The sequence below is a fragment of the Dunckerocampus dactyliophorus genome, chromosome 20 (assembly GCF_027744805.1).
Source record: "Dunckerocampus dactyliophorus isolate RoL2022-P2 chromosome 20, RoL_Ddac_1.1, whole genome shotgun sequence".
Taxonomy (NCBI): Eukaryota; Metazoa; Chordata; class Actinopteri; order Syngnathiformes; family Syngnathidae; genus Dunckerocampus; species Dunckerocampus dactyliophorus.
The window spans coordinates 10,879,411-10,894,365 of NC_072838.1; the positions used below are offsets into that span (position 1 = coordinate 10,879,411).

Consider the following 14,955-nt stretch of genomic DNA (forward strand, 5'->3'; position numbering starts at 1 on the left):
ATCATTTCTTGTGGTCGACCTGTAGGTTAATCATTAAAATTCAAACAAAGGTTTGAACTTTTTGGAGAGTGTTTAAACGAGAAAAATGTGAGAAAATGTTATTGCCTATCTGAGAAAAGTGTATGGTGAGGGGTTTTACAGCCTTATTGCGGGCTATTTAGGGACCCTATCCTCGAGGTAACACTGTATTTTGCAATTGTCCTCTTATAGTCACTTTTAAAAGTCCTGTATCTTTAAATAAGAAGTGGCTCTTGTTGAATAATGGGTAGTGCAACTCAAGTAACAACAAGGGTGTGGCTTTATACGGCATACAAAGCCCTTCCAGTAAATCGAAAGTTACAAAACATTCAGCTGTTGGAGAGAACCAAAATACACCAAAATGACCATCCATATGTGAGTAAATAACTAATCTGACAATGTTGCCTTTGGTGGGAGAGCTAGGGAGCCAAGCAGGTCATTTTCTGCACCCACTATGTATCTGTTAATGTACATCTATCTTGATATAGTGTAGATGGGAAATGGATGGAAAAACAAAGCCCATACTGCAACAAAATACTTATCTTTTTGTTTCCTTTCAGAAATTATGCAGCCATTTTTTGGGCAAAGTTCGGCATTAAGTTAGTCGTTGAAGGTGTGGTGATATCTGTTCCGTCTGTTGCTATTATAGCTACCGCAGCTACTGCAGCAGTGGTCTTGGGAACATATTTGTATCATCAAAGTAAGTTATCCACCTGAACTGAACCTGAACACTCAAAACCAGTTTGGTCCAATTTGTTGCTTTGCTTGTTTCAGGAAGAACATAATACGACTAAGTGGCAGAGATAACCACTGAGATGTGAGCATTGGACATTTATTTAAAATTCTGCCATATTATCAACATTTTTTGTCATATGGATACCTGTGTGGTTGTACGTAATATGTGTCCTCTGAGTGCATTATTGCATGCTTTTGTTAAGGTTCACACTTGGTTTTGGTTTCGTTCAAGCTATTGTTTTTTTCTTCCAATCACAGCAAATCAAAGAAGATGGAAGAATTTGGACAACTGACCGGATGTATGGTGGATATGCGGCGACTGCAATGGTTACATTTTTTCAAACATCCTTAAAAATGATAGTATATCAAATATATCACATGTATACATTTGCACAATTCAACATGCTCGAAAAGGAGTGGGAAGAAGCATGTTTTTTTTTTTTTATTTTATTTTTCCTTTGGGGTTCGTTGGGAATCCATGTACTGACCAAACTGCCACGTGAAAATATTTGTGTCTTTTTATTATGTGTACTGTGATTTGAAACACTACTCTGGATGGACTTTATTTGTGTGCAAAAGAGCGAGGACGATATTTTCTTGGTTTCTGTCATAGGATTGAACGCAACTGCTTCCCATCATCATGCAGTCGGGCTTGTGTTTTATGTGTTGTATTTAATGACATTTTATATTGCACCTTGAGGAGAGACATGTCTTTTCAATGTTTATTCACAATTAAGGCCATTCTTCCACTCCCATATGTGTAAGTGTGGACATTACCCATCGCAGAAACTGCCCACATCACTTTTCTGTCACCGGAGTGCAGCTGTATGGTGGGGGGAAATCACATTTATCCTCTAAATCAGGGGTCACCAACGTGGTGCCCGCGGGCACCAGATAGCCCCCCACGACCACATGAGGTGCCCGCCAGCCTGCTTTTCATTCAGGTTTTCAGTTAATAATGAAAGAACAGTAGAAAGAAATGCATTCTGAAATACAAAATGTGAGTTGTGGACACCAGCATTTTGTTAATGTTCTGGTAAAACAAGCATATTGGCTTTGTTAGGGTTTAAAATAAGCTCTGAAAATAAATGTTACAAAAACGAGTAGCTCTCACAAGGAAAAACGTTGGTGACCCCTGCTCTAATTACGGTAGTGGAGAAACGCTTGTTATAGTGATATGTAGTATTCTGGTCACTAGGTGGCAGTAATGACAAAACATTGACGAGACATTAGCACATTAGATTACCTTAACACAAGTCATGAAGTGAGCCATGGCTTGTCCGATATGACAGAGTGAAAAAAAGCTATCTTCTCATTCCATGAGGAACCGGTAAGTTTTTGTCTTAAGCTCAGAAGAAAAATTCGAGGCTAACTGGTTAGCTCGCTAGCATCTCTCAGCCGTCTCGAGTTCCTGCAGCATTAGAGTTGCGCATGTGACGTAAACAATAATAGGAGTGTAAAGGTGACCGTAGGCGTGTTATTGTATGTCTACAGGCCTCTAATGTTAAAAGCCATATTTAGAATGCCATAAACAGGCTTTCTATGCTCTAACTACAAAAATATTCCATTTATTAACATTGAGTCTGTTATGGAACCAATTAACCGCCACAATTTGAGGAACAACTTGAGCAATGCAATTTAGCATCCGTGCATGAATTAGACTGGAGGAAGCGATTGTTACTTATAAAAAGCAACTTTAATGAGCCGAGTTAAATCCGAGGATTCCTCAACTCGGACTCACAACACAGATATTTCACATACTTTTAATGGACTGAGCCATTGAGTAAACACACACAGCATCCAGTCTATGACTGAGGGAATCAGGAAGGTTCTGACCATCACTGCTGTCGTTTTTGATCTACACGTGCACACACACACACACACACACATTATTGGAGTTCTGTTTAACAGACGCTTTGCTTCAGCTGTGACTTGATGCCGGAGGACCAGGCTGAGCTGCAGTCATGCCATCGGGCTGAGAGGACGGATCTGACAAAGAAAAAAGCAGTTAAAAATGCGTTCATGGTGACGGCCCTTAGAACCCACGGCACACATTAAAGAATGCTCACACATGCCATTGGGCGCTCCAGCGTGTCGTGGGGCCATTGCTTGCATATTCCCTCCACTGGGAGTGACACGGTTAGCTACGGACTGACCTGAGTAAAGGCAATGTGAGGACCGGGCTTCACTTAAGAGTCTGTGTTTCATCTTAAGCATTTGGTTATGTCTGCATGTCCTAACCTGAATGCTGCAGTGTGAAGCCTGGCTGACCTTGTTGCTCCCTCTGCTGGCGAATCTTCATCTCAGCCTGCTTGAGCTGCTCAGTGTGGAAGGTCTGTCGCTCCGTCAGAAGCTGTTGCCGCTGTTGCTCCAGCTACAAAGACAAGCTTGATAAGTGCACGGACACACACCGCGTGGTGAAAATACCTAATTATAAAAAGGGGTCCATGAATCACGCACAGCCTCTTTCTCGCGGTCCATGATGGTCTCCAGCTCCTCAAAGTGCCTCAGTTTGATCTCCAGCTTCTTCATCTGGGTCTCCACCAGCAGAGCCACCAGAGACTTGATCTTTCGCTCCTCGACTGCTGCCAAATGCTGTGAGGCCAAGAGGGAAAAGAGAACAAAGCACAGACGCTACCAATGTGTGACGAGGAAATTAAAATGAAGTGGAGATAAGATGAAATTGGGTGTGACAGAGCGTGTAAAAGATGGCTAGGGGTTAACAAATAAAACTAGATAAACGTAATTAATTCAGTTTGGGAAATTAAGGCAACAATGATTTAATTGAATGCATTATTATTCTTCAAGTTGCTCTGGTGATGCTGCTGCCTTCCGTGCAGACGGCGCCGGTTTGACTTCCGACGTTTAGTGCTGGTCCCCAGCCCGGATAAATGGGAGGGTTGCATCAGGAAGGGCATACGTCGTAAAAACGTAGCCAAATCTAACATGCGACTGACACACTGTGGTGACCCCTGATGGGGAAAAGCCAAAAGATATATTTATTTGACATACAGTAATCCCTCGCCAATTTCACGGCTTCACTCTCATGGTTTTTGAAAAATATATTAATGAATAAGTCATGCTGTTTCGTGGTTGAATACGGCCTAGCAAAAAAAGAATCATATTTAAGTACATTTTTATCATTTTCAAGCATAAAAATGGCTTAATGAACAAAAATACAGATATAAAGCATTCAGAAAATGTTATGACATGTTGTATTCTACATTGGTCACTAGGTGTCAGTAATGTTACTGTAATGTTTGGTAAGACACACAAGCACCAGACTTGACCGCCAGAACAACAGGCTTTTATTGCAGGTTTGGATTTTCTCACAACAGGCACAATAACCCCTAAAACAGGCTACTGCTGTGTCCATAACCCACACCAAGATGAAACTCAACTCTGAACCCCCGACGTCACATCCTGTCCGTTCCCACACTCAGCTCCCCTAGCACCCAAACACATTTCCACCAACACACACAAGTCTTATTTATGTCTTAAATGGCTTGTTTCCTCTTATTATGTTTATTCCTCTTTATGTCTACTATATTGGGTAATATAAGTGTAAATGTGATTATAGGGGTCTATAGGGCTTTAAAAATGTTACAAACTGTATTTAGAAGGTCGTAAAAAGGTTTTCTATGCTCTAACTACGAAAATATTCCATTCATAAATAAGAAATCCTATTTCATGGAAATTCACTTATCACGATAATCAAAGGATTACTGTTGTGGCTTTAAGATTTTTCTTTCTTTTTTTTTTTTTTAAACAAAGCTTAAGGTATTTTTTTCCCCCAAATGTTTGAAGGTTAAATTATTCTACTTTGGTTTTGAGATTGTACCGTACTAGGTTGTGTTTTTATCTCAAATTTAATCGAGGGCTCAAAATAGATACTCAGGCAACATGAATGTTTTTCTGACTTTCTGCTCGTCTTACCAAAAAAAATCCAAGACTACCTTAAATTTTCCGAGCCAACAGTCTTCCACACTGTCTATGAATATATCTGATATAGTTCAGAAGGGCACTGCGGTACCGAAAATGTCAGAGTTGCTAAGAAACTGAAAAGCCATTGTCTTCCTATGATTGGTAGGTTTCCAAATGAGGGCGGGGCTTACCTTGGCCTTCGTAGCAGCAGAGGCCAGAGCGGCTGCTGCTGCCGTGGCAACGGTGCCTTCCACAAGATCCAGCTCCATAACTGCTCTTGCCTCATCCCCTTCTGCCTCCTGTCCGTGCACGCCATCATCCTCGTTTGGTCTGCCTGCAAAACGAAGGTACATTTTCTACTGCGAATAAAATAGATGTTATAAATGAAAAACAACAGTTACTGCACCTATATGCATACTGTCTCTTTCCTCTGCATGTATGTTCTCAGTGTTCTCTCGTTTAACTCTTTCTCCTTCCATTACTGGTCCTCTCGATTCAACCAAAAGCCCGACAGCATTGACAGAAACCTGAATTAGGAGCAAAAACACCCACGGTCAATACACTTAATCACAAGGAGGTCATAAAGTCGTTAAAATGTGGCATAATGAGTCTTCCACCTGATGGGAACTGGTGTTTATCTCCATTTGTGATGCGTCTGAGTCTGAGGGGTGAAGAGCACGTAAAAAACATATTTACGCCACACAGACATTATTTGTGTGTGACCGTACACAAAAAAAAACCTCACCAGTTTGTTTGAGCTGGTTGCAGGTTATTCCATTGAAAGACTCTTCATGGACTTGAGAAAACTCCTCTGCACACAAACAGATTTCTTTAGACACGGCACAATACGTTACATGATGCAGTAAGAAATTCATTCACCCAGTGCAGCCTTAGCAGCGGCGGACGCCACACGTGGATCCACCACCGAGGCCAGGAAGGCCACGGTGCTCATCACGGGGTTCTCGGATTGGCTGAAGGGCACGGGCTGGTAGGCCAGCGGGCCGAGAGATGCGGACGAGTCTTCAAGATACGGATCTTCTATGGGCAGACGGAGGAAGTGGAGGATGCAGTCATCCTGCGTTCTGGAGCCCACATGCTCAGATACTTTGTTCCAGTCATCTCTGTAGACCTCCAAGGCCTGAGAGAGAGAATCAGGAAAATTAAGTTTAAGTATAAGATCTTAGTATATTTTAACAAAGGATTAATAACTCAGCTCAAGATATTACAAAAGCACACCTCTAATAACAAAAGTGTCTCTTGCTCCGTCCATTCCCGCCCTGCACACGCTCCCTTAGTCTTCAGCCAGTCCCGATTGTTTATTTCCCAATTAGTGGCAAAATACACAAAACATTTTAGATAAAAGAATAGAAAAGACACATTTTAATGCATTTTCTGCTGTTGCTGAGACCTTTGGGTGTTTCCTGGCATACACGTCCATGCGTAAGCCGAAGTTTTGGCAATCTGAAGGCTTTTCTCTGCTTTTTTCTGGGAAGGTCAACATGTGCTGTGATGCTGTCACCTGCAACAGTGAATGTAGGTTGTAGTGAATGCTGTAATTTAGCCATGATTGTAATACAGTATACAGTAATCCCTTTGATTCCTTATTTCTAAATGGAATAGTGTCACAGCATAGAAATCCTGCTTACGACCTTCTAAATACGACTTTTGACCTCATTTGAGCCCTGGAGACATGAAATAACACCCCTATAGTCACCTTTACACTCATTATAGTAAACAAAATAAGAGGAAAATGTTATTGTAAATGTGTTCCAGTACTAGGGGACAATACTGACTCAGAGTCTTATATTGATATCGGATAAGTATCGGCAAAAAAACAGTATTAGATTATATCGGCCTGCATCTAAAATCTCGATATTGGCACTCCGATCTAAGCAGCCGATTCCAGACCCTCCCAGCACGTGATCGCACGTGTTACAAAAGCATGTGCTAAGACGTTAAGCATGAAATAGGAGTGATGTCGACCGTGTGTATTTTTCGTTAGAGTCAGAGAAAGACGTTGCAGCTGAGTGCAACACTTGTCGTGCACAAGCTTCCAGTGGTGTCACAGACCGGGGGAAGTTTAATACGACCAAACTCATCGCGCTTTTCAAGCAGTGTTACACGGGAAACTCCCACGGGACGACAAGAAGTCATTAGCTATAACAGAAAAGATGACCAGCCCCTGACGGTGGTGAATAAAGTTGGGTTTAAACGCTTAAATGAGCACCTTCAACCTTGGCATATTGTGCCCAGCCACCACTACATTGTGGATAACACTACACCCCACATGCTTAAAGAAGTAAATGGGTCTGTTTTCTCATACCGACTGTTGCTGATTATTGTTCTCTGTTTGAGTAATATCACTTCACCAAGCCTTTTCTAACACTGCACACGACAAAATATGTAATAAAACTACATATGATTCATGCTGTATTGGACTGATATCGGTATGGGCTGACATTCAAGGCTGCAATATCAGTATCGGATCGGAAGTGAAATAGTTGTATTGGGACACCCCTATTACTGACAACTAGTGGCCAGTGTAGAATACTATAGATCTTCTGCATGCTTTATATTTGTACTATGGTTCATTTAGCCATTTTTATGCTTGAAAATACTTTTTTTAGGCAAAAAGTGTGTCAAATTTGCTTAAACATGCATGTATATTTTTTATGACTGGGAATATGCCATATTCAACCACAAAACAGCAGAATGTATTAATACATTTTTGAAAAACCGTAGTAGAGTGAAGCTGCAAAATTGGAAGCGTGAAGTGGCAAGGGACTACTATATACCTATACACGCTGTTTATGTGCTGTACCTGTAGTGGTTTGTGTTGTAAAGGGGCCAGCCCGGTGGGCGTGTCAGCCAGTACATTAAAATGAGGTGTGGGTGGGGGTCCCATGGGTAGCGGTCTGCTCTCTGCATCCACCTGGTAGTTGATCAAACCCCACTGCTCTAAAAATGCATGCAACCTAAACACAAAGTACATTATCGCTTTATTCCACACGTAATTGTCTTCCTAACATTAACAAGACAAAATACACGAGCTTTCTGTATACAATATGCCAAATGCACACTTAATAACACATATAATATTATATTAGCAAACGTATATACCTTGTGATAGAACAGACGTCTCCAGTGAGATTCCGCCTGCAGGATGTTGAACTGAGGTATTCCTGGGGGTTTAGTCTGTATGTGTCAATCATGAAATTACGGTAGGCCAGGTAACTGTAAGGCACAACATCAACGTTAGCAAAATGCATCTTCTGGATTTTCACTGTCAAAAAGCATCACTCACACTTCGGGAGATTTTGACTTGTTCTTTCCATTGAAGAATTCCGGCAGGGCGCGCTTCTCTATTGAGTGGATGCTGACATAAAGAGATGGAAATGGTCCGAAGTGAGGATTCTTCTAGCAGACATGTATGCATTTCTGCATGCTTCCTGACCTGTTGTTATTGAACCAGGATGTAAAACTTGGTATTATGATGTGATGGGTTTGTTCAGTGATGTTCTCCTCTCCCTCTAATAGGCGAGGAATCTCCACTCTGCCCTCCTCATCCTCCTGATTGGACATCCATGCACACACAGTGACAGCATTACAAAATGCTGAAGCCACACCCATAATCAACTGCTGCAGTTACACACACACACTCGGATACATACATTACATACAGTCGTCCCTCGCTACATTGCCATTTAAAGTCGCCATTACATTACTTTGAGACAATAGCCACCGCGTGAAGTATGCTGTCCATAAAAAAAAAACAAGGAACTACTAACAGGTGAGTCTATGTTATCTTATTTATATGCCTTATTTTCTGATTATATCTACTATATTGGGTAATACAAATGTAAATGTGACTATAGAGATGTCGTTTCATGTCTAGAGGGCTCTAATAATGTAAAAAAATGTATTCCGAAGATTGTAAACAGGTTTTCTATTCCAAATCTACCAAAATATTCAATTTATTAATACTGAATCACACTTCACGGAAATTCACGTATCGCAGTTGAGTGTGGAACCAATTGCGATAAACGAGGGACGACTGCAATGGTAACCGTATTTACCCTTCCAGGGAAATCATCTTCCTGGTCATCTGCGAGATAAATTTAAGAGGAAAGGATAAGACTGTAAGGTGTAGAAAGTTATTATGTTAATTATGCAGTGTACAATCAGATGCATATTTACCTAGGTCGGCCATGATGCCTCCTTTGACAGGAGTATTCTCACTGTCCTTCTTAAGGTTGACTGCAAGTACAATCAAATAAGCAAATAAACTTAACATTACCAGTGCTACGGCAATTAACTGAGGCATCACTTCAAATGCCATCGCGATGAAAGTGGACAAAAAATAACTTTAAATTGTGTTTACAAAGCAATCATGCATTTCAGTTGAGTTTATGATGCCAACTCTTTTCATTAGTAGTAACTAACAATGTTTGTATTTTTACCCCCACATATAATTTGATGTATTTTACCAATTTTGGGTAATATGACCTCCTCCATGTTAGGAACAGGAGTGGGGTCCTCCATATCTTTGGTCAAGTCCTCCTCTGGCTCGTCTTCCTGCTGTCCACGTCGTCTCCTGCGTGCACATATGTGTGAATGAATCATCCTTGTAACACTATAGAGGAACGAACTGGAATTAAACGCACCCCTTCTTTCCTTTCTTCCTAGCTTCAGAGGACAGGGGAGACGGAGAGCGTCGTCTCTTTTTGAAGGGAGTGGATTTAGTGTCCTGACACTGACAAGTGGAAAATTGGGAAAAGAAATCAAAACATATGGTTTATTTATTGTCCACCAGGAAACTTTGCCTCACAGCGACTCTTGAACCAAACCTGCTCGTCTCGTAGGTGAATGCGCTGCCGGAGTACAACAGGTACATTCCTCTCGTCCACACAATAATCTTCCTCGTTCATCCACTCGTTGAAATCGTCTGTGTCCAAAACCCAGCCAGCGTGCACCTGGAGCACACAGAAGTAAGTACATGGTTACTACATAAACACAAATTACGGTTGGGTATCGTTCAGCTGTTATCTGATACTTTTGCGAAACTGTGCCGGACCCATACTTTAAAAAACTTGCCACTATGAACGATGCTCTTTGTGATGCTGCCTTTATTAGAACTATGCCTTACGATGTTGATAAATCCTCATGTTACGAGCCGATTGTTAGTCCAGGCGATTAGCATGGGCTTTTTTTTTGTGTGTGTAGTTTTGACAACTTTTTTTGACAACGAAAACTCAAACAACTGAGTACCATACCGATTGGAAGAACTTCACCCTCGGAAAAAAATTGCATGTTTTGCTCACCCTCCATGGTTTCTCTGCTTGAAGAGGCTCTTCAACATCTCCGTCAACTTCACTTGAGGACAACCAGCTGTCATAACTATTGTTAAGGCGAAATTGTTAACTTGACTGTTTGTGCATTCGTGCTTACATGTGTACTAGCGTATAATAATACCTGTCAGGGTGCATGCCCCAGTGGACCAGGACATGGCTTTGTTTTTGCATGACAGGACGCATCCATTCATCTGCAATGCAAAAAAAAAAAAAAAGAAAAAATACCTCAGTCCTTATTGCATTTAGCCACCACGTGCAAAAGCTTTTACTCGCCTTCATCTGTGGATTCAGGGAATGGATATATGTGGTGACTGGCCAAGACTTTGTCCAGTGTAAGTGTGCTCTGCATGGATAAAAGCAAACCATAAAGGCATGAATGAGGTTACTTTTGTCCAGTTTACTACTAATCCACGTGTATAGATATGTTATGCAGAGTACTTCCATTTAAAATGTAGGGATACACGTTAATCACATGTTGACTGTTTTACTGTGTATAACGGAAAAATTATAATAAATAACAAATGCCTTTACCTGGTGCTTGGTGATGACACCACTAATTCTGCTAGCCAGCGCCTGATCCAGTGAAGGGTCCAGATAAACCACAGGATGTGACATACAGTTGTGCTGTAAAAAAAAAAAAAAATCAGTGGATTTTGATTTATGGTTTGTTTGTTTTTTCATTGTAAGTGTGTGTTCGTTACTTGTATTAGCGCTCTTTCAATCATAGCAAACATTTCAACATTCCGGTCCGTTCTTGATGGATTTTGCAAGTCAAATCTTCGCCTGTGAAAGTAGAAATGTTAGAGAAAAGGTCCGGTGATTCATTATTATGTTTGCGAGGACGCTTACCAGCCCTGCTCAACTTTGAATTTGTAAGCAGAGCCGAGAATGTGACAGAGTCCACCCCCTGGCCGCAGGTCCAGGAAACACTGCGTCTATGTGGAGAAAACCCAAAACAAACACCATAAAAACAAGTGCGCGGGGATGGGAAAATGCTGCAATCACATATATGCTGCAAGATCAAAAATTAACATGTCGCAAAAGATGCAAAACAAGTGCATGAGAAAAATGCTGCAAGTTGATGGAAAACAGACTACAGCAGCATTTCTCTCATGCACTTATTTTTGGGGTTTGTGTGTGTTTTGGCCATTTTTAGCATTTATCATTTGCAGTTGTAACAAGTGCCAGCTAGTTTGACTGTGCGAAAGTACATTGGTAAACCTCACTACTTGACCCCTTTATAGAGAGACACGCTGGACAACAAGTTGACAGCTCGGGCTTTTAGTGCTGCTCAGCTCTCATTCTGTGGAGCCTGCACGTGTGCATGGGTGGACTAGTCGGGGCTACAATTGCAGCCATTTTCATTTCCTGTTGCATGTGTTGTATAGCCTTGGTGTTGTGAATAATTTCTGTGTTTGGAACGTTTAGACGCTGCTGTGCATTTGCCCTGTCAGCCACCGTAACTCTAACTTGGAATGTAAAGGAAATACTGTAAGTGTCATTGTTATTATTTACATCCTGCTATTTCAAATGTAATGTGTAAAGATTCTGCTATTAAAACGTAAAGTGTTAGTCATCACAATGCATTACTCTTTTATTAGTGAGGAAGAAGTGATAGACTTACGGGTAGTTTGGTGCGTGCAGGATTTGGAACTCGTTTTCCAAATGCATCCTCTTGAAACTGGAGCAGCTGTAGCGTCACAGCAGCCAGAGTCTGACATGATGGAGCGTCCAACAACACAAACTACACAAGCACCCAAATACAGATTTCAAGTTAAAGACTGTTCTGTTGGGAGGGTTATCATTCACTTTAGTGGTAATGCATGCATTTTCTACAATATTGTTCACTGCAGCTGTTTAAATTGGTCTCTATTATCAATTGCTACGTTTCATTTTAGTGGGAATTTTGACTTTTAAATGCATTTATACAACGCAGATAATGCTGCAAAAAGTTAACCCCTGGGAGATGTATGTTTTCACAGGTCTAGCTGGAAGGAGGCGGCTAGCTTGCCAATAGGATAACTACCTTTTTGTAGTGCTTCCCGATCCACTGGCGCACTAGCTCCAGCTGGGCTAAAGTATCGGCACTCTCCCAGAACCAGGCTGAAGGACTGCTGTCTTTTTTCCGATGCGTGGCGAACACGGAGCCGGTCTGACTTGCCCCTGGAAACTCGAGGTTTGTTCCTCCGGACATAGCGATAATAAACGCTGATCAATGTAAAACAGAAGAACAAAACTGGCTAACACGGCGCATGCTAGCTTTGGGGATCTCGCGAGAATATGCGAGACTTCGAGCCACGAGTCAGCGGGAACACGCCACACAAACATGCCATACAAACTAGAGTGGATTTTGGCTCTTTTTTTCGTGAGTTGTTTATTTGTAATTTATGTGTAGTTTTTATACCTAACAATGAAACGAATAAACAGAGTGGCATGCACATGAAGACACAAATACGGTGAACATTCAATAGATGGCGGTGGTGTGCACCGCTAGCCGAAACCGAAAAGTGGAAGAAGTGGAATAAACAGGAAATAGACGAAAATAAAAGCCAGACACGAAAATACAACGCCCAAAACTAGAGGTCTAAAAAAAATCAAGATCACATAATTCAAAAGTACGTAAGATGAAGAGCTCTGGAGTTTACAGTGTTTTCAAGAGGGGCTTAAGGGACATGTGAGTCAATTTTGAACAGACACGCCCTGGTAAAGGTAAGAACAGTTGTGTTTGATAAAGAACAGAAAAAGGTCACAGGGAATTATGTCTCAAATTAAGCATTTAAGGACCCCGAACAAGAGTGCCCAGTTTTAACAGAGGAAGTTACTTAAATGTATAGTTTCACAACATTTCACAACAGTCCGAGTATAATAATAAGGGAGGCAAGACCGTTATGCTGCACAGAGTTTCCAGAGTCGGGGTCTATAAGATTATAAGATGTTTTCTTTTTTTAACGAAGACGTGCAGTCAGGAAACATGTAGTTAACTTTGTCCTTTTCCCGATTCGGTGGACGGATCGATCCGACATTATCGACACTAGGGTAGTATCAGTATCAGTAGTATCAGTATCGGATCGATACTCGCGTGATGGTTTCGATATTTTTCAGTCCTCTTTTATGTTGATTTTCATTGATATCGCCTTGTGTTTAATTGTGTTGTTCAAATATATTGTTGACAAACTGGGAAAAAGTCATTGGGCGCAGTAGGATTTGGGAGCAAAAAGCCAATATAAGTTTTTGTTTGCTTAGTTCATACTATTTAATTTGTTTTGTTCAAACAAATTTATGTAATAAACGGAAATAATTGTATCATGTGTTGATACATTACATTGTCTTTATATATATTGTTGTTAATTGTGTTGATACAAATACATTTGGTTGTCCTAAAATCTTTATCCTGTGTTTTATTCTGATGATATGAGCACTGAATTTAAAGGCAAAAATCACAAAAACATGCGTTGAGCTTGAAAATGTCCAAGTAAATAGTATCTGCATCGGTGAGTCTGGCCCTGTATTTTGATCGATACCAACATTTGTAGTATCATCCACCATGTTACTTTTAAGAAAGATGGGTCTTGTCAAACGACTCACTAAAAAGAACCGTCAATATCAGCTCCCAAATTTTTCCTTGTATTTTTTTTGGTCAATACATAACATTACGTGTAAAATCAATTATTAATGTACAATATGTTATTTGTATAGCTCATTATACTCTACATCAGGGGTCTTAAACTCAATTTCACTGGGGGCCAGTGGAGGTAGAGTCTGGGTGAGGCTGGGCCGCATCAAGTATTGGGAGTAGGGCTGGGAATCTCAGGGTACCTCACGATACGATACAATTCACAATACATCCATGTGATAACACCACTGTTAGTTCAGTGTTGGTGTTTACTTGCCCCTGTAAGTACAGGCAAAATGATCTGACACAATTGTAGGTTAAATAAAAGGCAAATAAAGTAAAGAAACATACTTATTTTAGAAAAGTACATATAATGCCATTTTTTTCATATAATGCCATTTTGCTTTGTTTCTTTATAATGCCATCGTTTTTTTGTTTCTTTTTCAGTTGCTGCCATGAATTGGACTGGTGAGCATTGCGCTTTCATTGTGGAAACGTTTATCAAAACAAACAAATCTGTAACAGCAACACAACCAGCGTTCCGTTTGCACTTCAATCTTGGTAGACATGATCCCGTACCAGCTCCAAACACCATCTTGTTATGGCTTACCAACTTCAGAGCTACTGGATCTGCATTGAGTGTGTGGACAATAATGGATCCCATTTGACTGATTTAATTTTGAAAACATAATGAAACAGAATGGCATTATATGTACTTTTCGAAAAACACGTTCTTGTTGTTTTACTTTATTTGCCTTTTATTTAACCTACAAATGTGTCAGATCATTTTGCCTGACCCTGTGTGTAAGTAACACCGAGCTTGCCCGGATGTTGCGGGCTGCAGTTACACTACTCTTTGATGTCCAGTCGCGGGCCGAAAGATACGATTTGGTGGGCCGCAAATGGCCCGCGGGCCGCGAGTTTGAGACCTCTGCTCTACATGGAACAGAGTACTACAAAAATGAAATGTAAAAATTCAAATACTCGTCTCAGTTTGACAAAAATATCTATTTATGATTGTATTTACAAACTTACTGATTGACAGCGTAATTATTTATACATAATGTATACCTTGCATAAACAAAATACCGTAAAGCACCGTGTATAAACCGCACCCCCATTTTCAGGCTCACGGCGGGGGAAAAAAATTTTTTGTTCACAAATGCTTGCCAACTCTTTCATCTCAAATCAACATGCGTAAAGGTACTAAGCAATTTCAAAAAGAATAACGAATAAATCTGAACTTCGGCATCCAGATCTTTAATATTATGGCTAAGCACACATTAATAATAATAATAAATCAAAATAAAGAAA

General features: G+C 40.7%; 2 protein-coding genes and 1 long non-coding RNA gene across 10 annotated transcripts in view; 2 read left to right on the top strand and 1 right to left on the bottom strand.

Moving 5' to 3' along the window:
* On the top strand, window positions 1-5,144 carry LOC129172921 (uncharacterized). Of its 2 annotated transcripts, none has more exons than XR_008567127.1 (5): window positions 1-393; window positions 579-718; window positions 793-835; window positions 1,012-2,083; window positions 4,844-5,144. It is a non-coding gene; the product is annotated as an uncharacterized LOC129172921 (long non-coding RNA). The 2 variants fall into 2 exon arrangements; XR_008567126.1 differs by having other exon boundaries at window positions 668-718; window positions 4,844-5,142.
* smarcc1b (SWI/SNF related, matrix associated, actin dependent regulator of chromatin, subfamily c, member 1b) lies at window positions 2,428-12,320 on the bottom strand. Of its 5 annotated transcripts, none has more exons than XM_054763160.1 (28): window positions 12,055-12,320; window positions 11,653-11,772; window positions 10,878-10,963; window positions 10,730-10,811; window positions 10,560-10,652; window positions 10,302-10,371; window positions 10,150-10,219; window positions 9,999-10,074; window positions 9,525-9,650; window positions 9,342-9,430; window positions 9,165-9,271; window positions 8,875-8,934; window positions 8,754-8,782; window positions 8,132-8,247; window positions 7,982-8,053; window positions 7,798-7,911; window positions 7,499-7,652; window positions 6,086-6,196; window positions 5,914-5,973; window positions 5,557-5,815; window positions 5,423-5,488; window positions 5,295-5,338; window positions 5,084-5,204; window positions 4,869-5,011; window positions 3,214-3,348; window positions 3,025-3,127; window positions 2,829-2,909; window positions 2,428-2,742 (listed from the first exon to the last, which is right to left on the bottom strand). In XM_054763160.1, the coding sequence occupies exons 1-28, from the start codon at window positions 12,220-12,222 to the stop codon at window positions 2,675-2,677; spliced, it is 2,823 nt and encodes a 940-aa protein (XP_054619135.1). In that variant the 5' UTR covers window positions 12,223-12,320; the 3' UTR covers window positions 2,428-2,674. The 5 variants fall into 5 exon arrangements, with proteins under 5 accessions (XP_054619135.1, XP_054619134.1, XP_054619133.1 ...); XM_054763159.1 differs by having other exon boundaries at window positions 2,823-2,909; XM_054763158.1 differs by having other exon boundaries at window positions 2,995-3,127.
* The window catches only part of aste1b (asteroid homolog 1b), a 9,941-nt gene continuing 6,738 nt past the window's right edge, over window positions 11,753-14,955 (top strand). Inside the window, exons 1-2 of one of the 3 annotated variants that reach the window (XM_054763163.1) lie at window positions 11,753-11,844; window positions 12,011-12,204. The gene's annotated coding sequence lies outside the window, so the exon portion shown is untranslated. Of the gene's footprint in view, window positions 11,845-12,010; window positions 12,205-12,563; window positions 12,738-14,955 lie in introns of those variants that run through there. The other 2 variants (XM_054763165.1, XM_054763162.1) reach the window with 2 other exon arrangements.

Excerpts from the sequence above, each read along its gene's own strand:
- smarcc1b (XM_054763157.1), bottom strand. The coding sequence starts at position 12,222 with ATGTCCGGAGGAACAAACCTCGAGTTTCCAGGGGCAAGTCAGACCGGC. Across the intron at positions 7,653-7,797 it reads GACGTCTGTTCTATCACAAG|GTTGCATGCATTTTTAGAGC; the intron begins GTATATACGTTT and ends CTTTGTGTTTAG. Across the intron at positions 5,012-5,083 it reads AAGAGACAGTATGCATATAG|GCAGACCAAACGAGGATGAT; the intron begins GTGCAGTAACTG and ends TTCGTTTTGCAG.